Source organism: Trachinotus anak, unplaced genomic scaffold, assembly GCF_046630095.1.
Source record: "Trachinotus anak isolate AG129_WGS33_773 ecotype Australia unplaced genomic scaffold, CSIRO_AGI_Tana_v1 ptg000021l, whole genome shotgun sequence".
Lineage (NCBI taxonomy): Eukaryota > Metazoa > Chordata > Actinopteri > Carangiformes > Carangidae > Trachinotus > Trachinotus anak.
This window is the reverse complement of record NW_027273872.1, coordinates 13993396-14020405: the sequence shown is the minus strand read 5'-3', so window position 1 is coordinate 14020405 and position 27010 is coordinate 13993396. Positions and strand designations below refer to the sequence as shown.

The following is a 27010-nucleotide window of genomic DNA, read 5'->3' as shown; positions in this document are numbered from 1 at the left end:
ATTGATCTGCTCATCTAACTCGAGAGGGAAAACTAATTTTTTTCTCAACTTATCTTCTTCTTCCTCATAAAAATGACCACAGCCATCAAGAAAGGCTTTAATTTGGCCTCAGCTTTAATTCTTCCCAGTCTTTGACAGGCAACCTCATATTTTCCCCATCATACTTTTGTTTATTTATTGATGTCCTTTGCTTCCTCTCCTCTCCACCCTCCTCCTCCTCGTCTCTGCCCATGCAATGAAATAATTAGCTGGAGTCTTTTTTGTAAAGTGCATTTAAAGCCATGTTTTCCTCCTGCCCTCTCCTCCCCTCACATCACCAAAGGGACCTCTGGGATAGTTATACCGCATTGACGTGTACAGACTGAGTCAGCCTGCAGCTTTTCCATTCACACAAGTATACAAACACACACACACACACACACACACACACACACACACACACACACACACACACTCTAGACCGATGACCCACCAATGTGAGGCTGCCTCACCACATCATGAGTGTGCAATAAAAAATATTGCCTGTCATGGTTCCCCTTGTTGATCTGTGTTAAGTCACAGATTCAGCACTTTGACTTTCTATAACATGACATAAACTCATACAGACCACAGAAGAGGGGAAATATATTTCAGCTCACAGGCTTTTGCTGATTTGATTCTAATGAGGCCCAACAGTTTGGGGGGTTTGTTATTACCATGCCTTTCTTTGTGTTTTGTTGAATGTAAACATCTGCTTTTAATGAACTCAGAATCACAAATGGTTTTAGACATCAGCTTTCTTGGCCCTTTGTGTATTGCTGCTGCAGCCCATGTCACTCTCCTCCCCAGCTCTTTTGTGTGTGTGACCCACAGGGATCAATAAAATGTCACATTCGCTGGATTGACTTTATTTCCAATAGCCTAAGGGGCTGCCAAGACCTCGAGGTTTAAACGTCATGACCCCCACACCACCTCACACCACCCCCTCACCCTCATCCTAACCGGCCTCAGTCAGGGAGCAAACAGCTCAACCTCAACGTGATTAATGCAGATAACAAGGCCTCTACTGACTCGCTGTCAAAGACCTGACTCCACACAACTTCACTCTCCGGATTTAATGTTTTCATTTTCTCGTAAATTAACAGATTCAGTTTTTCTTTTTGTAGTTTTGGCCATAATTTAACCACAAACGCCTTTACTTCCAGTAGCTGCTCCCTTCTGAGCTTCATGAAAGTGTCTTTTGATTAACTCAAAGTAAAAAGATTCAAAGAAGGGATACTCGGTTGGTCGGAGAGGATAAAGTTGGTTGCAATGGCTTCTGACTATTAATTGTCTTCCTAGGGGGGATTTCTGACTCTTATCGCTTCCTGTTTGTTGTCACACATGTCAAACTGTGTCGATCAAGACGGCAGAGAGTGAAACTGACGCCCGACGAGGGAGCGCACTGGGCGGGCAGGGCGATGCCACGACCGGGGCGCTTAAATCTTTTATCTGAAGAATGGCCGCTTCGGTGATAACAGGATTGTCATATACCCACTAGCTCCTGACCCATATTCCCGAGGAAAACGTTGTTTGTATCGATCAAGAGGAATCAAGGGGGGCTCTGTTCTCTCTAGCCGGCATCTGCTGCGCGCACAGCTCCAGGACCAGCGGTGGGGTCGGTGCGCTCTGGCAGAAAGCGTCCAGCCTCCTCAGCTCTGGGTTTAGACAGCAGTCAGTGCTCCTCTCTCCATGCCTCCAAGCCTCAGCGATCGGTCGTCATCTGCGGAATTCCTTGCAATGAAAACGCTTTAATCCAACCAGTTTTTCAAACATTTTGTTCCACTCCTTTCATACTTCACATCGAGGGCAGAGAAGGAGAAAACAAGCGCCAGAAACAATCTCCATCTGCAAGTGTCTGTTTTCACTGGAGGGGAGGAAGCGATGGCAATCCCGGTGAAAGCAGCGTTGGCTCTCCTGGTTCTCGCTGTGGCAAGTGAGTAATCCTTTCAAATCCTCCCGGAACAGGACGGGACGGGGTAGGGAAGATTTTACTTTGTGTATGGGGCTTTAATCGGAATGTCAGTTGTGAAATAGTACACTCTGCCTGGGCTCTGTCCATACCAGCTCATATAATAGGTCTGGGAAGTCTACCTTACTCAATGTTAGAAATTAGATTTATTGTCTCACATGCTTTGTAGGTAAAACACTACAACCTCGCCCCTATAGGCTAAAATGTAATGCTCTCTCTCTCTCTCTCTCTCTCTCTCTCTGCTGAGTATTTCAATCTTGGGGAAATGTTTAAGCCACATTTTTACCTTACAAATAAAAGGGGAGATACTGGAAAGCAGGCCAGTGGGGAAAAGTAGTGGCGTTTCCGTGCGTCAAACAGTTTAACACGTGATTCAGCACGCCTCAAATAACTTGTTCCTCTTTACACAACAAACCCACAGAATCACAAAGGAATTGCTTTATGTACGCACGGGTGTGATATTTGAGAAGGGGTCATTGCTATTGCACACATTTCCCAGCAATCCTCGTCTATAATTTAAACAACAAGTCCAATATCAGAGTGCAGTAACATTGGTTCCGGGATCTTCTTGTGGCTCATTAAGAAGTTGGTTGGTGTGATGTTTAAATGTATTTGAAGAAATCTCATGATGGTGTTTTGTGGCCCTCACTTAATGGCCTGGAGTGTATGCCAAGGCCCTCTGATGATAATAATGGAGATCTAAATGGACTGTCTGTCTACAGAGAACCTTAACATAATGGAGTTTTTATCAGAGGATCTACTGTAGAGCTATTTTTCTTTTTTTGTTTCTATCAATGGACTCATGAGGAGCTGTCCATGGTGCTGAATTAGGCACTGGAGGGGAAAGTCCACTCAGGAGCTGTCCATGGTGCTGAAACCAAATCTGCAGCAGTCGAAAGGGCAAAACTCCACTACCTATTGTCCCCTCTTCCTCAAGTTCATTCACAATAGTTTCAGTGTATTTCATCCCCAGTGCCAAAAAAAAGTTGGACATGCTTTCCCTGGAATTAAGGCAGGCTGTGTGCAGATAATAGAAATATGAATTAATATGGGGGAAAACTTCAAGGCTAAAGTCAGCCAGCAAGTTCAAAAGGAAATTAGTTTCATTTTTGGGAGTATTCTTTGCAAGTTTATTTTTCTGAAAACAAAGTGGATAATTACTGTACAGAAAAACATTTCCATATGTATGTATAATTAGTTATATTAGGTCTATTTATGTACCACTAATATAGTACAAACATGAAGTTCATTCTGGGAAACATCATGCAGCTGAAGATCCGTTTTTACTTGTTCATCTTACATCACTTTATTTGTTCATTTTGCCTGCCCTTATGATCTTTCAACTCTCTTCAGCTTTTTCATTAATTTCCTCATAATTATAGTACCTTATCTAGTTTATTTTATTTTATTTTATTTTATTTTTTGTCAGTATGGAGAGATCACATTTGTTCTCAAGATCATGTTATCAGTTATGGACCTTTTGCAGTATTTTTGTAAATTTAGTGAGTCTCTTTCTGATTGTTCACCTCCCCTCTCCTTGACCTTTTTATTCCCTTTTTCGTTGGGTAACAGATCCAACTTGGGCTCTTTTCTGTGACTCTCTCACTATCACCTGTGCTCTGTCTGCAGCTGAGGCATTGTATGATAGTGGCTCTGTCACTCCTATCAAACCTCACCCTGACTGCGACTGTATAACGACTAAATCCAGGCAGCCACTTTGTTGGGATGGATTTTCTCTCCGTCTCATTCTGCCTCTTGTCATCTCCTCTACCCTTTTCACTCTCTGTGTCCCTCACTTTCTGTCACCTCCTGCACGCCACATTTTTTTTTGTTTTACTCTATCTCAATCTATTTTTCCTCAGACTCATACTCTCATGCCATAACTTATCTGACATATTCAGTCCTTCATCACACACTCTCCTGTCTCCTATCCTCCATGTCTCTCTGTATATCAGCTGCATGCTGCAGTCACTGTGTTAGTGTGTGCTACAGCTATCCCAGATGAGATGTTTTGCTCATTAAACACTTGCACATTGCTTGGAGTGGGGGGAATCATACGCTATCTGCATTTAACGTGTCGCGCGAAACCCTTACACAACCCTGATTCTGCTTTTCTGCAGCCCCTGGGTGAAAGTTTTGTGGATGGGCAGAAACATGCAGTTCTAAGTTTTGTCCTGGCGTTATATTAAGGCTGTTGTTTCTCTCAAGTTTACAGAACTGCTTTCTCACAACTGCAGATGTGTATGCGGTCAAAAGGGCCCTGCGTCAGTGAGTCAACACTTCATAGTAAACTATTAGTCATTGCGTTGGCACATTTGTTTGGATATTGCTGCTCTTTGAATGAGAGAGAGAGGCGGAATAAGATAGAGATCAATGTGGTTTTCCAGCTAGAGAAAGTTGAATCAGATGTATTTTGAAGAAACTAGTGCAAACTTAAGCAGCAGTAACACGTGAGAGCGACACTGAGGGAGCTGAGAAAAGGGATAAAGTCACTTTTCCTGTTGCCATTGTCTCTCTTCTGTCCTCAATTTGCACATGTTCCTGTCACCACTGAGGAGAGAAGAGCACAGCAGGACATAAAGACACAATGGAGAAGTTGTGGCACATTAAAAAATCATTGTTGTAAAAGAATAGTTGGTTTTATCCTCACAGACTTTCTGTGATGATGAAAAGTTTGAGGGTAAACAACCAACAGAAATCCCATGTGAAATAAAAAAAAAAAACACCAAATATTTCTCAGGCAGTCGATACACTGTGAGCAATGTACAGTGTCTTGTTGGAACTTGACCATGTTGCTACAGATGCATATGAATGGCACATGGGTGGGTGTCTTTTATAAAATGACTGATACAGGCAGTCTACTGGGCAGATCCAAAGACAGCTGAAGCCTAAATTGTTTTGGCCTCAGAAAGGCTACCCCAGATGGTCACACAGTGAATAATTCACTACCCCAGGAAAGAACCGACAGGATGCAGAATTTGGATGTTTTTTTTTCTCTCTGTACTCTGACTGATGGCACAGTCTGTCTATCCATCTGCATCACTCACACACAGCAGCGTGTCTGAAAGTAGTTTGGTTTGGTTGTGCCTTTTCTCTATGTTGTGATGGAGCCTTTATGTTGATTTTATCTGGTTGAGAAAGACTCAGGGAATAATCATTGATTGTGTTTTAGTCTCCGTGCTTGTGAGATGATGGCATTTTTATTTTAGCGGCGATGAATTATTGAGGTGTGGAGAGTGCAGTGAGGCGAACAAGACTGAATGCATGTGTGTGTGCGCACGTGCATGTGCGAGCGTGTGTATGGGCATACACGTGTGATGAAACCTGCTGGTAGACTCCCTAATGCAACAAAACTCCTCCATCCACACTTACATCAACCTCATACACATCTCATTTTAACCTCATCTGCCGTTTTCACATTTACTGTCAAACCCAACACCTTACATCACTATATACTGTCTATAGGGCGCTCCTTCACCGTCCTCAGTCCACATGGAGTCATTTGTCTTTCACAGTTTATTAATTTTTTGCGCTAGGTTTATTTTTATGCCACTCCCTTTACATTTTTAAGGCAGCATGACATCTCTTACTTCTCTCAGGCAGAAATCAGAGAGCAGAAGTCAGGGGCCATTAGAGCAGGACACTTTCAAATATGTGTAATTAAGGCTGGCTCTATTTCCACAGCAATCCTTTAATTAATAGATTGCAAACAATTTATTTCTTTTGTGCATGTGTACATGTATATAAGTGTTTGAATTATATCAACACTTACATTTTAATTTCCTGCTTTCACTGATTGTTCTCTGGATCAAGAAAATTCTTTACTGAAAAGAAATGCTACACCAATGCTGGTCGCCCTTGCCGATAAGCCTAAGACGGCTCTTTACCAAGAGTTTATAAGATGCAATTAATTCCTTATTGAATGATTGCTACATAATTTACTAGTGATTTATAGATCAGTTATAAACATTTCATAAGAACAATTTTTGAGTTTCCAGATTGAGGAAGAGCTGCTTCCAGCATCACACTTGCTCTTTCTTTTTAGCTTCAGTACCTCTTCATTTTATCAGGATGACCGCTTGCACTGTGGAAAAGGACTGCAGGTCATTCCCACCAAAATCCATTTATTAACAACTTATGAACATTCAAAACTTTACTGATTATTTATCATTATTTATAACACATACAGTTTGAACACTCAATAAAGTGCTGTATTAAAAAGTGCTATCAAAATGTTTAACAGCATGGGAGGTTAAAACATGCAGTGTAGTGGTTGGGCCATTGTTACATGCCAGAGTGTTGTGTGTTGTGTAGGTGTGTGTGTGTGTGTGTGTGTGTGTGTGTGTGTGTGTGTTGGTTTGTCCTCTGCCATCCCCTTTTTTCTCCAGCAGGTTGATTGGCACAGCGGTTCCCGGTTTCAATCAGAGGCTGGAGTACAAAGGAGGAGTGGGGAGGCCTGGTTGGGCCCAGGGTGGGCCATTTGGCAGCTGACGAGCTGTGTGTGGGTTCTTAATGATAGCTAGATGATTTCTCATGACTCATACCAGTCTCTGGTTTTGGTTTAGTTCTGGTTTTTCTGTTCTTTTGTCCCAGTGCTCCACTGTTGGCTTTTCGTTGTAGTTTGTGATTATTAATAAATTCCCTAATTTTCCCCTCTGAATCTGTTTTATTAATTCTTCTGTTTTGCCCGGTGCACTCATTTCATTTATTGTTACTTCCCTTATCCCTGGACACTGGGAACGTAACGGCCATTCTGTGTTGAGTTTCCTTTGGACGCTCCATGTTCCTCCCAAAGACTCAACAGTCCAGAGACATACAGGTTAGGGTGATTTGACTCAAATTTGACTAAATTATCTGTAGGAGTGACTGCAAGTGTGACTAGTTGTCTGACTATAAACTTTTACAACAGTTTTTCAAAATAAAATTAAGCCAGCAACCAACAGATCAACAGTATCTACCACATGCAAATGTTAAAGAGCTATCCCAGTTATTTAGTAAAAAAACAAACAAACAAAAAAAAAAAACAGCAGAAGACATTAAACATGTTTTCTAAGGCTGCGTAGTAGGCCTACTGTTTCTGACACTGAACCTTACATGTAAAATCAGTGGAGTGGCCCTTTAATTAAAGCTGCAAGATACTTTTTGTTTTACTTTAGCGGTGTAGGGAGAGTTCATTAACTTACTAATCATGTTCCTCAAAGTGTCTTTTCTGTCTCAGTGATTCTATGTCGTTTGATCAGATGATTATACTAATCTGGACATCATTTTGTCTCACACTCCAATGTTTCTGTTGTTTGTGGTGTAGGTGTGTGTGTGTGTGTGTGTCTTTTGTCCTCTTCTCCTCTCATGTGGCTCTGTCTCATCCTCCTGTCTAATCCTGACAGACAGAGCGCTGTGTTTCGAAGCTCTCTGAAGACATTTACCCTTGGGGTTCAGTGTCATGTCATAGTTCCTCAGACGTTGGACACTTCCTGTCTCCTCCACAGATGGAGGTCTAGTGGATGTTAACGTAGAGTGACCAAGTGTAAAATACACCTTTCCGTCCTGCAGTTAAAGCTCAGTGCCTCGTCTTTTCAGTTTGATCCTGACATGTCTCAGAAAACATTTTTATGTTGAACAGATATTGATATGACAGCTGGGTGCAATGCTGAAAACCAGTGAAAGCAAAGTGCCAAACTAAACAGTATTCATAGTAAAGCTGCCAACTGCACAGTTTTGAGACATCTGGACACAAGGACATTGCTGATGTCAGTTCAAAAGTGTTTGCATAGCTGTTTCAATATGAATGGTTGACTATATCACAGTATCTTTGAAATATATATATAAATGTATAGCTGAAATTAAGCCACTGCCAAAGCCATACAACTCTCCAGTGTGCTGTTACATCAAAAGGCATCAGTGACATCTGTTCCTTTTTAACTGAAGTTAAGTTGTTTACCGGCAGGAGTCTTAGAATTAAATCACCAAATCTAATACATTGCTCATGATTTCTTTATTTGTTGGCTCTGGAACAGGCAGACCACAATTCTCCCTGTGCTTGCTGTCGTCTAGCGAGGCCTTGGATGACTCAACTTAAAACAGGCGTCACTTCACGCAGGCAACACAATATAAGACTGAGCATTTTCCCTTCACTAAGACGTCACAACGACATGAACTCTTCCTACACTGACTGGATCACATGCTGACTCAGTGGTCTTCTGAATCTTGAATGGTTGTTTCCAGATCTAGCTCTTATAGCTGCAGTGTGTCTGTGCGAGGCTTATTTTCCAATAAGTTCATGAAAACATGTGACATGTGTTTTAAAGATATTGAAGCTAAATCTTGAGTTTCAAACAGAATAAGACTTTTGGATGAACAGTGAAACATTTTCATTCAAAATTATAATATTTTGTTTTGGACTGAACATTCTCCGCACCCTCAGTGGATCGGAAACAAATTTTACTACTGTGCCACCACTTACTGTGTAATGATGGTGTATTTTGATATTTACTGTGTGTGTGTGTTTCTGTGTGCGTGTTTCTGTGTGTGTGTGTGTGTGTGTGTGTGTGTGTGTGTATAGACAACAGTCAAGTCAAGCAAAGATGATTGATGAAGCACAAACAAGGATGTCACAAAAGCTGACCATAAAGCAAAAGACCTAATGACAGGCAAAACAGGATATTACAAAAAAGGAGGAAAGACAATGAAGATGAATCTTGAAGCTTTATCTTAAAATGAATCTTGAAAATTTAAACACACACACACAGACACATACATTACTCTCATACACACTCATGACATTATCATAAGATAAATCTTAAGGTCTGTAGATTCAGTCATCCTTAAGAATTCATCACAGAGAGCAAACAGGGTTGTGGAGACATAAAAAAGTTGGAAACCAGAGCTTTTGATTTGAAGTGTTTATCCAGTTGACTGCTTCATGCTCATTTCTAATTTAAAGTTTCAACTGATGAAGGGAGTTTTTTTATTTTGAATAAAAAAGTCTAGGAACCAGGAACATACAATTGTTTTTTTTCCCACAGGTTTAAATGTATGAAACTCTGGCAGTGTCCTTGTTTCAAACCACCCACTATCATTGAAGCTCTGTGACCCAGTCAGAAATTGTTCTGTGTTGATTTCATGGGTGAAATCAGCCCTCCGGTGCTTCTGTGTGTGTGTGTGTGTGTGTGTGTGTGTGTGTGTGTGTCTGCACAAATGAAACTTGTTATTGTCATATGGACTGCAGATTGCATGCATTGTTAACATGAAACATATGCAATATATACAACAAAAAAAGGCCGGGGTGGGTGTGTGTTGTGTGTTTGTTTCACTAAATACTATAATACATCTGATCTGTTTGCGAGGTCAGAGACACACACAGCCTACTCCCTCCCTCCCTTCCTCATGCACACACACACACACACACACACACACACACACACACACACACACACACACACCCACAAACACACACACACACAGACGCACACATTACTCTTATTACCGTTCATTACATCTGAAGACACGCAGCAGGCTTCATCGCTGCAGCACCTAATTGGTGAGACCTCACAGCACGAGATTTAAACATCGCTTCACCAAATACTGCTCTAGGCATGTGTGTGTGTTTGTGTGTGCTTCTGTTAGTGTGGCTTTTCTCATTATGATCCTCTCAAACTGTACGTATATTGAGGAGTATCAGTGATCAGGGAGCTGACTAAGAGGGTAGTTGTAGAAGCCAGAATAAATTGAATGAAAGTGAAATCATGTAAATTTTTTTCAGGAGCTTGTTTTTCTAAACAAATGAAACAAGGTTGATAAGTTTAAGAAGCCAAATTCAAGGTTAAAAAGCTCTCAAAGAAACAGCTGTAAAACTACATCTAACTTTCATTGTGATTCATTTTTCAGTGTCTCCTCAGCTTTCATTCATTTGTAAGTCGCCCACTGTGACGTGCATTGTGCAATTTATTTGACCTCAGAGCCACTTGAACCTGCTCACTCCGACTCAACAGAGCAAAACATAACTAAAGTAAAACATAATACAACTTGTACATCAACAAACTGTAGAGCTGGAAAGCTGAACACAAGGTCACATCAAATTCAAGGTTAATGCAGAAAAAGGTCTACATGTGACCCCAGGTGTCTAATCATCATACCTAATCAGACACACACATTATTCAATGTGAAGCACTCTCAACCCAACATGTTAGTCGGACATGAGAACATCCTCTCAATACTCACCACACTGAGATGATTTTTTTTTGCTCTTTTTTAGTTTTTGAGGCAGTTGTGCAGGTTGTAGTTTCACATTTTTGGCAAGGTGTCTAACAGAAAGACTCGACACAACAGCCAGAGGATATTTTAGAACAGGATAAGTTGGAGTATCCTCCATGAGGCTGTGACAGTGTGCAGAGGAGTTAAGTCATATGTCGTTGTTTTGCTAATAAGATATAGTAATTATTGTTTTACCTTGGTTAAAATAACATTAATAGCTTAAGTGAAACCAGGCAACAGCTGCTTTTGCAGTAGCAGAGTTACCATTGGATTTTATGTACTGTTGCATTTTGTTCTCGTTGCGTAGATGTTTTTGCCAGATGGGAGATTCTCATTGTCAACACCTGCTGTTATTTCTAACTCTGAATTGGAAAACAACAGACAGAAGTAACGTTTTTATTTCCACTTGGCTTGTCAATCACAGTTTGTACGATATGATGTGAAAGATCACCCTGTAAAGAAGTGCTGGATGCGGGATGGCCAATCATGTGCCACTAAGTTTTCATTTTAAATTGTAGGCAGTTGTATTATGTGTCTGCATTATGTTTCTTGACTCAAAACAAATATAGTGCATAGTACAGGTCCTGATCCATTGTGCTTAGCTGGTTTTCAAATCTGGTATGTCTTTTGTGTGTGTGTGTTTGTATGTATGTGTGTGTGTGTGTGTTTGTTTACAGCTGCCTTGTGTGCGGAGGTGGAGGAGCGGCTGGTGAGTCACCTGTTGTCACCGGAGCGCTACAACAAGCTGATCAGACCAGCTGTCAACAACAGCCAGCAGGTCACCATTTACATCCAGGTGTCTCTAGCCCAGCTGATCAATGTGGTGAGGAAACACACGAGCAAACACAAATCCACCTCCACATATGCTGTTATCATGGAGGCATAATCTATTAATTTCACATAATTCAAGAACACAGATGGTGAGAATCATTTGTCGTAAAGAGGAGCGAGCTCAGCCACTGCCTAATGCTGCAGCCATCCATGAACCTTCTGTCTGCCTGTGTTTCAGAATGAGAGGGAGCAGATCATGACCACCAACTGTTGGCTCACTCAGGTTTGTGTCCCCGCTCATCCTCTTGTTCTTTATTCTGTGTATGCGTGTGTTTGTATGTGTTCGTGCAGGGTCAGGCCACGTCAAAACACCGCCTTGTAGAGACACAACAAAGTTCTGACTCATATTTGCCATTAGCACACACACACACAGACACACACACACACACACACACACCATCATGTGTCTGGGTTTAAGGAAAATGTGCAGAGACATTCAACGTGCTCACTGAAGAGGTCAAGTCATGGACTGTAGGACAAATATGTTAATGTACTGCTGCTTAAGATGCATGAACTGGTGACTTATATATGTTTCTGGCTGCATGTAATTTTTGTAACCGTGTGTCCTCGCATTTGCTTGCATGTCATTTCAGATGCATGTGTCTGTGTGCGTACATGCATTTCACTTTTGAATACATTTATTTACTTGTTTGTTTTTAGTAGCATGTTTGTTTTTTATGTGCGTGTCTGTGCACTTCTTCATCAGGTATGGAATGACTACAGATTAATGTGGGACCCTGAAGAGTATGAGGGAATCAAGAAAATCCGCCTCCCGTCACAACACATCTGGCTGCCAGACATCGTCCTCTACAACAAGTACATCTGCTTTGTGACAGCTAGATCTGTGTGTGTGTGTGTGTGTGGTCTGTGTGTGTAAAACTAAGTGATTAAAAGAGGAACAGAAAAATTGAGGGAGTTCATTGTAATAGTTACAAAAGCCCCATTTCCCTAAAATGTTTTTCTTTCTATCCTCTTATTCCTTCTATCCACTTACGTCCCCCTTTTTTTTATTCCACTTGTCACCTCTTTCAGGATAATGAATACAACCAAAACTGTCGTGTTAACACTGTGCAGACTGTCCGCAGGCTCATGATAATGAGTGATCTTTTAAGGGATGAGAGATTACAAATTTTGCGCAGATGGAAAGAAGGGGAGAGGCTGAGATTAAAAATATCTACCAGCAAGGCCAAAGTAACAAAGCTATGGAAGACACACTATAAAACATTTACTGAATTTTAATGACTTTTTGTTTCCTTATAGCATTAATCTGGGAGGTCATCAGTTCCATTTGATCTAAAACTTGTACCTGTAACACAGGTTGCAACAACCAGTCTGTTTATCTGTCAGTTAAATCTTTCCATTTCTGTTTGCAATTCATTTAATCAAAAGGAGGATATGCAAAAACCTTTATCATGCAGATGTGATTACTTATACCTCCTTACACCTCAATGAACAAGGGAGTACATACAAACTATTCAGAGAGCGAAAATGTTTGAGAATTTTTTCCTACACAGTTCAGCTACATTTCACACTGTGGAGCTGGATATGCGCATGGGATCAGTGCAATTTGTCCACTGGATCAATTCAAATACATTGTGTCCATTACAAATGATGTGTCAAGAGAAATCAATGCACTATAACACCTTACCACCCAAACTCAATGGCATGGTTACAATGGACAACAAGACAACATTTCAGTACATTATTATGTGTGTTTGCATGTTGAGCATAAATGCTTCAGACATTGATGTGAGAATGTTTTTCACTTTGTGTGCACATCTAAAAATCATCTTGCAGCTGTATAAAATGTCTGCAAGGGAAAATCAATACACGAGAATCTCAATGCTGTAATAAGTTCATTCAAGGAGAAATTAGCCCCACTGCCTCTCTCCACTGGAGTGTTAGCTGACAGACACGAAGGCTTTTGGGCCTCACCTCCTTTGTCAGCCATATAGGTCAACACCTGGGTCTTTTTTCCATCTGCTATGTTCCTGTATTACATTTCTCTTAACTTTCATCACTAAAATGCCGCTCATAACAGAGCGGGGACCGCTCTCTCGTCTCAAATCATGCCACTGTCAGAGAGGAAAACTTGAAACTGTTTGAGTTTGAGTTTTTCATTCGTTGATTTTTTTCTGAGTGGTGATACACATCTAATACGATAGCCAGTGGATATTACTTTCAATGTAATAAAACCTTTACAGCTGAGTGGAACTGTCAGTACGTTGAATTAATTGTATTCAATAACTGGAGGTAATTTGGCTGTTTGCTTATTCAGTCATCACCTTGGTTCTTCTTCTGTGGCTAATTAATTTTACCTTTGGTAGGCATAACAAAGACATAAAACTTCTATTACAACAGTCTGTACAAACATAAGATTTAGCACAAATACAAGATAAACTTTTAAGCTGTTTTCATTACAGCTTTAATATCCACATAGAAACATAGAGCTTTGATAAATGTGAGTCCAAATGAGGGAGGGTTAGCAATCAGTTAGGTTAGCAATAGCCTTTTTAAAGATGTAAAGTTTGGAGATGTCGCTGTTCTTTGCAAAGGCAAAAAACAGCAAAAACTCTGATCCTGCTGCAGCTATCCCATGTTAGACTTGATTAGGTTTATGTCAACACACCAAAAGATCCCTTGAGTAGCTGATCTAGAGCTCTCAGTCTTATCACATAATCATCAGCGGATGGGATTTCACAAACCTCAACTTTTAAGCCAATGTATATATAAGAAGTCCTTGAAGTGCCCAGAAAAAAAACTGAGAATTTCAACATCAATGATTCCATGGCAAAGGAGCAAACTCCATCTGCTGGTAAAGACCATATCATATGAATAAAATGATCAAGAGCATCTACTAAATAGACCTTTTCTCAACTACTCTATTTAAAGTCTATATCAGATTGATATGTGGATGTGTAGCTTCCCCACCGTTTATACAGGGCTTGTAGACATTAAACTTTCACGAACACAGATTGCTGGTCAGCTAAATACTACATAAGGAGCATAATGGCTTAAGAGGCATAACGATAGGATATGATCAGCACTACTTTATGACTTCAGGTCGAGGTCTCTGGCCAAGTCTGGGGGACCAGGGTTTGCACTAAGCAGGTGGGGCCTCTGCATTTTTAATTAGTCTGCATATTCACAGCAGCCCCAAAGCATTAGAGATTGAGTGTGATGGTTGGATTCCTGACCTACTTTATAATTGATAGGCCACTTATCTATAATGCATCACCTGCAGCCTTGGTGAGATGAGGAAAAAAAGTCAGTCTCAGCAGATTTGAGGTGAGGAGGGGCAGTTGTTGCCATGTTGCGGACATGTTATGTCCCAAGCTCGGCTCTTCCCTGGAGAAGACAAACACATCCTGTAACTTTCAAAACATAGAACTGTTGCATGTGTCCTCTCTGCAGACACAGCAGAGCTGACACATGCAGCCAACAAGTCATTTTCCCAACACGCCATCAGTTAGTACAGTAAATTCATTTTTTCCTAAGTAAACTTATTGCTTATTAATGATATTGGGATTCTGTTGTTAATGTGGTCTTAATCGCACTAATAAGATGAGCTTGCTCAAGGTTGTAATGGATTTGACAAAGGATTACATAGATTTAAACCAGTGACATACAATGCAGTGGCTCTCATTACGTAAAGTTGTTGTAAGTTAGCAGAATATAGAGGCACAGTGTTCACAGTGTTATCAAATGCTCAAACACTCCACTGTGGTTAATAAAATTAACAGACAGGATTTTACAACTATACAAGGACAGTGTGTTTGTGTGTATTTTGCTGGCCAATGCATCACTTTGCTGAATGATATCACTTTGTATACCAGAAAAGATTTTTTCATGCAGTTTCTGTTAAAACGCAACTTTACTCTGCCAATAAGTTTGTGCCAACACCATTTTTTAAACCTCAAATTTGTTGGCAGTATCTTTGCTTTGGGGGTAGAAAGCTAAGCCCAGACTTCCTTCACTAGCCACGTGTGTCAGCTACCCCTGAGGGATCCCAATGTGTTCCCAGGACAGATGGGATAAATAATCCTTGGGTGTGCCTTTGGGCCTCCTACCAGATGGATATGCCTTGAATACCTTTAAAGGAGGTGTTCATGGGGGCATCCTTTTTGAACTGTCTCAATGGGCCCCTTGAAATGTAAAGAGGCAGCACTTCTTCAACCTCCTCACCCGTCCTTATGTTTATGCATTTGTAATACCATGTGTGGATTGCATTGCATTATCAATGTATTTATGTATTTGGATGATCTTTGAATATGGTCCCCCTAGTGATCAGTCTGGCTTTGAGTACTTCGACTTTATCTTTCTCCTTTCTTTTAATCACTTTCTGCCTTTTCCTTCTATCAGTGCTGATGGGACCTACGAAGTCTCCTTCTACTCCAATGCTGTGGTCTCCAACAATGGTGAGGTTGCCTGGCTTCCACCAGCTATCTACAAGTCAGCCTGCAAAATTGAAGTCCGTGATTTCCCCTTCGACCAGCAGAACTGCACCCTCAAGTTTCGCTCATGGACCTACGACCACACAGAGATTGATCTCATCCTCCTCAGTGATTTTGCCTCACGTGACGACTTCAAACCCAGTGGCGAGTGGGACATTGTTTCATTGCCTGGACGCAAGAATGAAGACCCTGATGACATCAAATACCTGGATATCACCTATGACTTCATTATCAAAAGAAAACCTCTGTTCTACACCATCAACCTGATCATTCCCTGTATCCTGATAACGTCCCTGGCCATTCTAGTGTTCTACCTCCCATCAGACTGTGGTGAGAAGATGACTCTCTGTATCTCGGTCCTTCTGGCCCTGACTGTGTTTTTACTCCTAATCTCAAAGATTGTACCACCTACATCTTTAGCAGTGCCTCTGATTGGGAAGTACCTAATGTTTACGATGGTGCTGGTCACCTTCTCCATTGTCACAAGCGTTTGCGTGCTCAACGTGCACCATCGGTCCCCAAGTACGCACACCATGCCTTCGTGGGTCAAGCGTGTCTTCTTGTACCGGCTCCCCTCTTACCTTTTTATGCGGAGACCAGGTAGCTCAAACATCCGTGAGAAGTTCCGAAAAAAACACCAGCAGCGATCGTATTCTGACCAGAAGCTGCGTGGAGCAGACGGGGGGGCTGGCAGCCCTGCAGGAATGGCAGATTCTTCCTCATCCTTCTTTGTCAATGAGGAGTCGGCCAAACGCTACGGCTGGAAGATCAGCGACTTGTCAGAGAACACAGAGTTCAGAAAGAGGATGACGCTCAAGTGCAACATTGATGTGGAGGATGCAGTGGATGGAGTGCGCTACATCGCTGAGAAGATGAAGAGCGAGGATGATGATGAAGGGGTAGGTGTTCGGAACAAAAGTATCAGCATGTGCATGTGTGTCGTAAGTTGAAATATGTGAAGCATGCTTCATATATGAGCAAATGAAAGATTTTGCCTACCTGTTTTGTCATTCTGACAAAGGTTGCTTTTATATTTTCCAAGTACAGATCTTAGCCGTGAAAATATACTTTTTAGCCATGCTAACAATGTGGTTCAATGAGTAGAATCATTGGTCTGTCAGTTGGTCCTCTACTATGGTACAGGCGGAAATATCTAAGCTTGCCATGAAATCTTGTACTGGCAATCCAGTTGGATGTATTTTATTTTAAATTTTAATTTGCTCAATATTGCTGTACATCCTGTTAAAGGCTAAATTTGACATCTTATCCTGCTAACATGTTAACTAATATAGCAAACATGATAAACATTATACCAGCTTGACGTCAACGTGTAGGCACACGTGCTCAAAGCAGGTGGTGCTCAAAGCACCTGTTGGCCTGTTTAGGTCTTTATGTACAAATAACATTATAATTTTCTAATTGATTCATAGTTATTAAAATATATTTACTACATTACCCATTAGTTGTACTGTAAGGATACAATTGTCTGCAAATATTGATTTTATAGTCTGTTACCTCTGCTGTAAAATTTAATGGATTGCTTTATCTAATCTTTACTATATACATTCTATAAATTATAAATTATAAATTGCGTTCAGAGTGTATGAATTTCTGTGGGTAGCACAATTATGAACTTTTTGTTTGTGCATTTTTACTGAAAATAAGCCACATCAACAAAGTCCAAATGTCATAACTGTTGTGTTGCCAGTATTGCAATATGGCAATGGCAATACTTAACTAACTTCTCTTTCTCTCTGCAGATCATTGAAGACTGGAAGTATGTGGCAATGGTGATCGACCGTCTCTTCCTGTGGATCTTTGTGTGCGTGTGTGTGGTCGGGACGCTCGGCCTTTTCATGCAGCCCCTGTTCCAGAGTTACAACACCCCCATTGTTGACGACATGGACCATAACTAAACCTGAAACCTGAACTTTGACCTCAACATGACCCAGGTGTGAACTTTGAGTCCCCCCAGAAACAGAGCTCTGATAACATTTTGACACATAAACGCACATGTCCGCCTCACACGGCACTCTCACTGGGATGTGATTATGATGCACTTTAGCCCTCTACCACCACCTGCTCCCCTCCAAACCTCCCTTGCCCTCTGCATCCTCCATCATCTGCTATTCACAGAGGAAATAGGATCTAATTATTTCAGTGAACATAAAGGATAACTCTGTTTTATAACAACTTGGGTCACATTTTTTTAGCTTTGGCCCTTTAACTAGACATGAATGATGAACATAGGAGCTTAGATAGCTGAATTGCTGTCTAGTACAGCAAACCCCATTTAAAAACATTTTTTAATGTTATTCTTTTGCCTTTATTCACGGTAGATATAGATACAGACAAGGATGTATCTACATACATACAAGGATGCCCCCAACTTGCAGAATCATAATCATAGCAAAAGAAATAATGGCCAAAACTAGGAAAAACAAGACCCAAGCTTTAATAAACCATAATTATCTTTTAATCAAAAATGTGATATGAAACAGCCATGATGCTCTTGCTTGAGGAATCAATATAGATCTGCATTTCTCCAAGGATTGAAATGTAGCAGTATTTGAGAGGAACGTGTGTTGACCCCTATGACTGTTCACAAAGGTTTATCTGGCCAGCAGCAACTCAGGACTTGATTTTATTTCTGTCTAGAAAGGACTTGGTTTTTCTCTTTTCTCCTATCCTGTCTCTCTGGTCCTATCCTGTCTTCTAATGGCCCTAACAGGACATTATGGGGGCTAGCATGCATACAACAAGACACTGTTTTTTGTTTTAATTTCTTTCTTTTTTGGGCTCAGAGAGAGAAAGAGCCCAAAGATGAACAAAGCCTCAGTAAGTCTCTGCAGATATGGGCCTCACGTCGACAACACACCCCTAAAAAAAAGAAGATGACTCCCCCCCTCTTTGGATACATAGAAGATCAACTCTTGTGTCCTTTTGCCATCAGCACACATACTGTATGAATTTATAATATTTGCCTTGAAAATTAGAGCAGGAGGCGACACAAAACAGCTAACTGAGGGACTGTTTAAATAATAATGGATGGGTGTGTGTGTGAGTGGGGCACCCAGCCTGTTTTTTTACCCTCACACACACCTCACTGTGAGCATGACTTGACAGACTGATCAAATTGATGTCAAAGTGTTGTTGCGATGTTAAACGGAGCTTTGAAATAAGATGAAGGAGGGACGTTACAATAGTGCTAAAAAACTTAAGAACCAATGACCATAAGGCTGTTGTTGCTCACCACACTTCTTTTAAAAAGGTACAGTACGGTGGTGTTATCAAAGCAGTGCTCATCAGCATCCATCACCAAGGAAACCAGCAGCAATAATATTGTACAGTATTTTATACACACTGACCTGGAACAAATTAGTCAAACTGTCCGTCTCCTCACTTGCTTTATCTTCCATCAGACTATATGCTTGATCATCGCAGCCTGTTCTCTTACTTGAATCCGTGTCCAGTAATCATTTCTAAGAGGTATTATAACTTGTCACCATCATAACGCACTCGTCTGTCACTGCTACCAACATTAGCCAAGGAAAACGTGTACTGTACTAATCCAGCAGCATTGATTTCTTTCATCTTTGGTTTCTCAGTGGATGGAATTAAACATAGTTTTTCTTCCCACTGGCCAGCCATGTTGCGTGTCTTGTTCAGTTTTGTCTGTCTAGACAATAAGTGCAAAGAATAAGAAGATGGGACTGTGATGGGATCTGATGTCTTGCTTAATGGATCAATAAAGGGAAATGAAAACAACAAGCAGACCTGGTGAATAACATGCACACACAGTCTAACTATAAGTCTGCATCTTGTTTACTGTAGCAGTATGAGTAATATTCATAAATGGAGTTGGAGAGAATATAAGAGATTCAAAAAGATAATCACTAACAATATGAGAATTGGAAGATTATATAATCACAGTTTTCCAAATTAATTATAATTGTTGTTTCTGTGATTGTCTGCATGGATATTTTAATTGCCTGATTATTTGTTCTTCCAGAACACACAAGAACACAAGCTGCCAGCAACTGCTGGGGCTTCCAGCAAAGATACTGCTTCATAATTTTCCAGCAAACATCATGTCAGTCACACACACACACACACACACACACACACACACACAGACACACAGACACACACTCAGAGTCAAACAGTGGCATAATCCTACAGACGTAACAACAGCCATTGAATTGGAGTTGGGCTCAGCAATTACAGCTCATATTTGTACCCCCCCCCCCCCGTCATGGTATGACTCATAAATTTGATACTTGACATCTGCATCAATTTCCATTAAGGCAGTGACCACAAGAGGGTAAGGAGGGTTAGAGGGGTAATTGTGATTGTTGTTGGTGTTGTGGAGGTCCAGCGAGTCAGACTATGAATCACAAATTTCTGGTTTCCATTATTTTTCTGTTGCCTTATTTTTAGATTTTTAATGATGAGTGGTATTGATGATTGGGTCACATGATTCTTTAAAGTGGAGTTTTTTGATTAGTGTTTTTTTAGGCACATCAACTTATGTATCACATTTAAGGTATTAATTTATTTCCTTTCAAAATTCAAGCTTTTTGTAAATTTTTTTTACACTGTTTTGTATACCTTTGTCTACTCTAAGTTTAATGTGCAGTTTCCTATGTCTGTATCTGCTGTAGCTTCTTCCTCTGAGGGTCTACAGAAGGTGATGACTCCTGTGTTCCTCCTCCAACACACACAGAACTGTGAGCTGCTGCCAACAGGGAGCTTCAACAGGATGGAAAATGTTTACATGCAGGGAGGTGCACACTGGTGAGCCTTGAGGAGAATATGTATACTTCGTCTGTTGATTGTCAATGTGAGGCTCTCAGACTGAAGTCTCTGTCTGTCCCCAGGGAAGTTGCAAGTGCAAGTGACAAAGACAAAAAGAAAGAGTCAGCCAAGTGAAATACTTTAAAGGTTACCGTCATCCCTTCCGGGGCTGCAACTAAAAATTTGTGTAGATCAGAGAAGTTGGAAGCTTTGAATTCTGAAGCTAATGAGTTAACTTTTCATTTTGCCCTTTTCACCACACAGAGTCACAGAATGATCATAAAACTAAATAATTTTGGTGGGAAAAGAAGAAATCTAATTGATATGGTTTTAGCAGTTATTCAACTGTGTCTAACTTCACTCAGTTTGTTGACTGTGCAGGTTACCACCTCCCTGAAAGCGAGTGCCCAAAGATAAGTGCACCACCAGGCCCATTCTCCAAGAGTGAAAAAGAGAATAAGTCAGGCAGGGAGAGTCAGTGTTACGGTCTCCAGGTCTGATCATGAAGCGTGACTCAAGAGATGAAACTAGATGGATGGAGGGAGGGAGGGGAGTAACAAGCGGGGCAGGACAGATAGAAAGAGAGAGAGAGAGAGAGGTGTGATAGAGGGAGGCAGGGATGATAAAGGTCGGTCGTAAACAAGAGACACAAGACTTCTGCAATCTGTCAGGCCAGCAGAGAAGTCCACATTAAAGACAGTTTCATGCTGTAGTCAGAGATCAATAAGCATTTATTCTTCTCTGCAAGACAAACCCCATGAACAATGGTAATCAGAGGTAGCTGGGGTGGTGTCAGGGTGGCAGGATGCCTTTTTAAATGTCAACCACACATGTTAAAATCTCATGTTGTTCTTTTGATCTTGTTTTTGGTCTCAGAAAGCAGAACCGGAAACATTTTCTAGGAGAGAATTAGATTAGGAAATATCTGAGAAGTTTAACTGCATGTAATGTATTCCAAACAGTACATGGGCTATTTAGACAGGCGGAAATTAAGAAGTGAGCAATAGGTCAAAGGTCATTCAGATATACAGACAAGCAAGCTACAACTCTCTGTCTGCACTGACCATTATATTCTATTCTGTTCTATTCTATTAACTTGCACCTCAGATGCAGCATGGTAAGTGTCAGCAGTCGGCCGTTGCCCTCCATCTCCCCCATTACCCTCCACAGGACCTCCCTTTAGGATTTATACCTGCCACTTCAGCTCTGTGGTCGATATTTATGAACTACATTACTGCATTATAGAATATGTAGCTGCTGTGCAGTTGAGTCAGGGGGCCATCGATCCTCCCATTTGAGCTACTGAGCTGAGGGGACAGACACAGAGCTGTGGTCCAAACACTTTACAGGGTTTGAAGCTGGGCTCAGGGGCCACTCCATAAGGTCCCTGCTGGAGCAATAAAAATCTCCTTAAGTCTGTTACTTGCTGACAGATCAGGATGCCTGCTGCTGCTCGCTAGTGGTCAAAAGAGACACTGCAGAGTTCAGTGTTTCTCTCAGCAGCAGTAGGAGTCAGCAGTCCTGTCATTTCTACTACCACTACAACTAATCATGAAATGATTATGGACTCATTTTCATGTTTTTATTTGGGATAACTGTGCAGTAAACACACAGAATATTGAATATATTCTAGTAGTTATCAGTCATTGTGTGTGTGTTTACCAGTAAGTTAAAAAATTACACATCAAAAAATATGATTTTTCTTCACATCAGGGAGTTATGAGTTTAAAAAAGCTAATTTTGATTTGACATCTACACAAGGGTCTCAGCATAAATCTGGGGGGGTTGGAAGATGATTAACAGAATAAGAAAGCTCAAAGTTATGTCATGTTAATCTTGTCAGGCATTGCCTGATCTTTGCTTTTTGGTTCATTTTAATGCTTCGGGACTCTATGAATGATTCACATGAAATAATGAAAATCACTCTGTTTGAAGTAGTCACAACTGCTGGACCAAAACATCCATCACAAGAAGATCGCCTGTCTAAATCCTTGTTTAACATGTTTTTTTGGCATTATGTCTTTATCTTGGTTATCTAATGTTAAGTCTGAAATTATCTTTAAAATTAGATTTAAATATCAAGGTCACCAAAACACATCTACATTGTATCCATTATGCACACTTTGTGACAAAAACCATTAGCAGACATCTCACAGTAAGATTCAAATTAAATACTTCAGTTTGACAGTTTCCTTTAGGATAGCAGTAAGGATTGTAAGGACTATTACTGAAATCTTCCCAGTACATTTCAAACTGATTAAAAATCACTTGAAGCTATGACAAGCAGATCATCTGTGACCGCAACAACAAGCACAATCTTTCGAAATTTCATCATCAATATAAACATGAGTGGACCAGATAATGAGTAAGCTTGGCGTTGCTCTTCAGGCTGCTGCCGTTTAACTGAAAACGACACTGCTGGTCATTCAGAGAAGCAGACGAACACTGAGAATAAAAACATCAAGCCGGATGGAGTTGTAAGCATGACTGTAAACACATTGTCACAATATATAATAATGATGTTGTCGCTCTAGATTTGTGTGTGTGTGTGTATGCGTGAGAACATACAAAGAGAGGGAGGGGGAGTGAGGGAAGTTTCGTGGGAAAAAAACATGCCGCAGAGAGATGGCAGTTTAATTAGCAGCAGAGGGTTTTAATCAGATAACTGATTCGAACAGTGAGAGGACTTTAATTAGTTGCTGGTGGCTGCACTAGGCCACAGCATGACCATGCAGACTGCATATAGTGGTCACTGGATGAATGGAAATAGGAAGTGAACTCTGTGGTGTTAAAGCGTCTGGGTTGAGAGAAAGGAGGAGGAGTTGGAGGGAACAGTTGAGCAAGGGTGGAGAGGTTGGGGAGGGAAGGATGGGGTCGACGATGTGAGTGCTGAAAGGTTGTGCGGGGTCACAGAGTGTAGCATGACTGACAGAGCAGGATGAGCCGTGGGAGGAGAGGGGGAGGCTGAGAGCTTTTAAAAAAGGGGTTGGCGACAGTGGAGTGGTAGGATTAGATGGAGCAGAAGGAAGGAGGGGATTCATGGGGAGAAGGCTAAACTGTTTAGATGGGGTTAAAGGAAAAGGGAAGAAAGATGGCAAGAGGTCAGGGGCACACATCCTCTCAGTTATGAACTTTGAGATGACGTTTTGTCATGTCTACATTTTGTCTATGACCAGAAATGAAACGCCAGTCAGTTCGTTTCAATAATTTATCTTTCTCCAAGCTGTGAGTGCTGTGAGTGCTTTAACATACCTATAAAAAGCTTTATAATGCTGTAGTCACTACAAGTGCATCCTGTACTCCAAAAGTGGATATTTTGGCAAATAACAAATACAATACCAGTCCCTACTTTATTGACATGGTCAGTATAAACATTTTCTGACCTACAAGATACAGCATGTTAATTAACCACATTAAGTAAATAGAGAATGAAATCTGCTCTGCATTGTATTTCCTTTGAAACAGTTTTGCTGTTGCAAATTAGCTGTATATAGATGTACTTTCTAGGAGACATGTGTTGGCTGTGCAGGTAGAGTAGTAGTAGTACAGTACAGTATAGTATGGTATAGTACAGGCTGTGAAGGCAGTGAGAGTGAACCAAACCAATGAGCTGAAAATCACTAAAATGCTCCATAAAGATAAGGGGGTCTGCAGAGTTGGAGATAATCTTATATTAGATGTTTTCATTTGATCCAGTGTTAATATACAGTATACATATTATTGATTAATGCATATTTAAATTTAAGGGGAATAAAAGAGGACAACTGTATATTAAAGGGTTAAGATGATGCTTAATTTGCCACAGACACAACCTGTTCAATAATACAGATTAAGGATCAGGTTTGGTACAACGTCAGACTACAGGTTGTTTAAAGGCAGACATCTCATCAATGTGAATGAGTTTGTGACTAAGAACTAATAGTGCACTTAATTAGACATGGAAAAACTAAACCCACTTGTGCTCTCCTCTCTAATATCCTGCAGTTTTAAACTCTCCTAATAAAGCAAGTCATTTACTCTTCCCATTGTAGGGGCCTTATCGTATTGTCATTTAATAGACCTTTTCTTACAGCAGAGATTTTGACTCGTCACAGTAGGTAAAACACAGGCGGAACTAATGACATTAAAAAGGGCTCTGTTCAAGCAATTAATACAGTGCAACAGGGACTAATGTTATCAGTTGTCTGTATGAAATGTCTACTGTGAAAAAGGTCTGTTATAGAAAACAAAACATTACTCGCATTTCAGTGGAAGAGAGATATACCTAAACTTTTAGTCATGAAAAAAAGAGACATCAATGGCAGAAAGAAGAGTGATTTAGAGAGACAGGCATAGATAAAGTGTTGGACAGAGGTGGTAAGAATGAAAATAAAGAGATAATACTGAAATGAATTCAGCTAAGGAGAGAGGAACAGTGTACAAGGTTGATATGGATGAGCCAGGACAGTCCTGTCTGACACACACTGTTACAAGTAAACTTGCCCTTTTCCTTTTGCTTTGCTGTCTCCACTGGGCCCGCGAGGTCCTTCTGCTTTGTCTGAGCTGTCTGACCAGATGCATGCTGTTACTCAACAGTGCATCTGGCTGTGTGATCGTACAGAGAGAGAGAGAGGTGACAGAGCGATATGCAGCAAGATGGTAAGAGAGTGGTTTTCTCTGTTTGCCTGCCCTATTGGAGAACAAGCAGTGCTGGGATGTCACCTCGGTTGGAGATGGTGCCAAAACACCAGCCGACTGATTGTGACACTACAGGGCAATATTCTCCTCCTGTGAACCTGACCAGTTCCTGCTTCGCTGCAGATGCTCTGCTTGTTTGAAATCACACTTTTCTTTCCTTTTCCTCCTCCTAAGTGCATACATGTGTTGAAATATGTGTACACACACAAAAAAAGCAGCACGCAATACTGTTTAACAGCAGAATGTTTCTCTCCCATATACTGTATTAAAGCTGAAATTATTTTAAAATAATTAAAAAATTATTATGATTTATACAATGGGCATAATGACTGTTTTCTAAATCCTGACTAAAAAGTTTACTCACTACTGCATTTAATATTTAATTCATACAAACTATTGTGATACTTGTTTTATTCTTTGAGGCTTTTGAATCCCAGTAAAGCTTCTTTAATTCCCTAATTAAATTGAAGCTTATCACAAAGGACATGCAGATGAGTTGAGCACAGGAACTTCTCAACTTTAAGACAATTAAGATGTGGGTTATGCAAAAGTTGCTTTTAACTAAACAAGAAAATGAAAATGCAAATATTTTGTACACTTGGTGCAAATTTCAACAATAAAATGTCTCCCTCTGACAACAACATGAGAAAGTCAGAAAAATGTATAATGTCCTCTGTACATTCTTAAGAGTGGTAAATAATGAGATTTTAAATCAGGTATATCACCGAAGAAATCATTTAAACATATGGTTATGTAATTAAAGTGGAACATATCCAATAAATGACAAAGGTTACTGGTTGACCTTTTAGCTCTAAAGCTCAACGCTCTGGGAAAACACCTCCAAATATTTGTTCTTTAGTGTTAAATGTCAAAAGGGCTTTTTAAATGTCCATCACTATCTTGCAGGCAGTATATCTCCCTGTGACCTTTGGGAATGAACTTACTGTGATTAAGGTGTTGGTGAAAAAAGCAGAAAGAAAAGCTGCAACAGGAAAACAGAGAAAAGCTGGAGAATGAGTAAAAAAGAACAACAGTGTGAATGAAAGACAAAAAGAAAGATCTCCTGTTTCTCCCCAGTCCAGACCGGTGGGTGGAGACTCTCCCTCAGCTTTTCTCTGCATCTTGCGGAATCAAAAAATACATTTCTGCAAATAGATTCTCTGCCTCTGTCACACTGAACCACATCAGGCAGCCAAAATTGCTTCTCTTCTCTTCTCTTCTCTTCTCACTCAATGGTGGAGCTTTTTAACATTTCATGATCAACTGATCTGAATGTATTTCTCTATTAGCCACCCATATCCCTTTAATTTCACCAATCACACCCTCTCTGCATTTTCTCTCTCTTCCATCAAACCTCTCTTTATGCTCTCTTTATACTTCACTTTCCCCACCAGCCCATGTGTGGCACTTAATAACCGTGACTTTCCCCCTCTGAGCCTGAACAACAACCTCAGCTGACTTCACTCCCCATCGACACAGTTTAGTTTGCTGTGATGGAAGTCTGCACGAGCAAAACATACAATAACCTGCGTAATATGACAAAAGTAGTGTTTGTCCTCAACAGTCTCATACATGTTGTTCTGTGTGAAGTGAAATAAAAATTTCTTTTTTGAATTCTTTTTTGTCTCTCACACTCTTTCCCTGGTGTGCATGCATATCAGTAAACATAAGTGTGTGTGTGAGTGTGTGTGTGCATGTTCATTAATGCCATGATAGAAGCAGATATACAGGTAGTGGCAGTTTCTGGGCAAGGTAAGTAGGTTAGGAGGGGTGAATATTGCGGGAGGACAGATACAAAAACATCGTCTGATGCTGAATACTAAAACGTGTACACACATAGATTCATGCAGGTTCTGTTCAGGCACGCACACAGGCATAACTTCATGAAATATTAAGGGATAAATCAACTAAAAGCTATTTCTGTCCATCCTGTTATTTGTTGGCTTATAAAATAATACTGCGCATATCTGTCTCAGTTTTACAAAACATGAATTTAAGAAATTTCACATTT

The 27010-nt window shown here is 40.6% G+C and overlaps 1 protein-coding gene across 1 annotated transcript; it reads left to right on the top strand.

Moving 5' to 3' along the window:
• Window positions 1–1674: 1674 nt before the first annotated feature.
• On the top strand, window positions 1675–19175 carry LOC139606092 (neuronal acetylcholine receptor subunit beta-2-like). Its single transcript, XM_071458113.1, has 6 exons — window positions 1675–1954; window positions 10918–11063; window positions 11250–11294; window positions 11778–11887; window positions 15434–16424; window positions 17286–19175. Exons 1-6 carry the CDS (start codon window positions 1903–1905, stop codon window positions 17439–17441), a joined length of 1500 nt encoding a protein of 499 aa, XP_071314214.1. The 5' UTR covers window positions 1675–1902; the 3' UTR covers window positions 17442–19175.
• Window positions 19176–27010: the final 7835 nt, after the last annotated feature.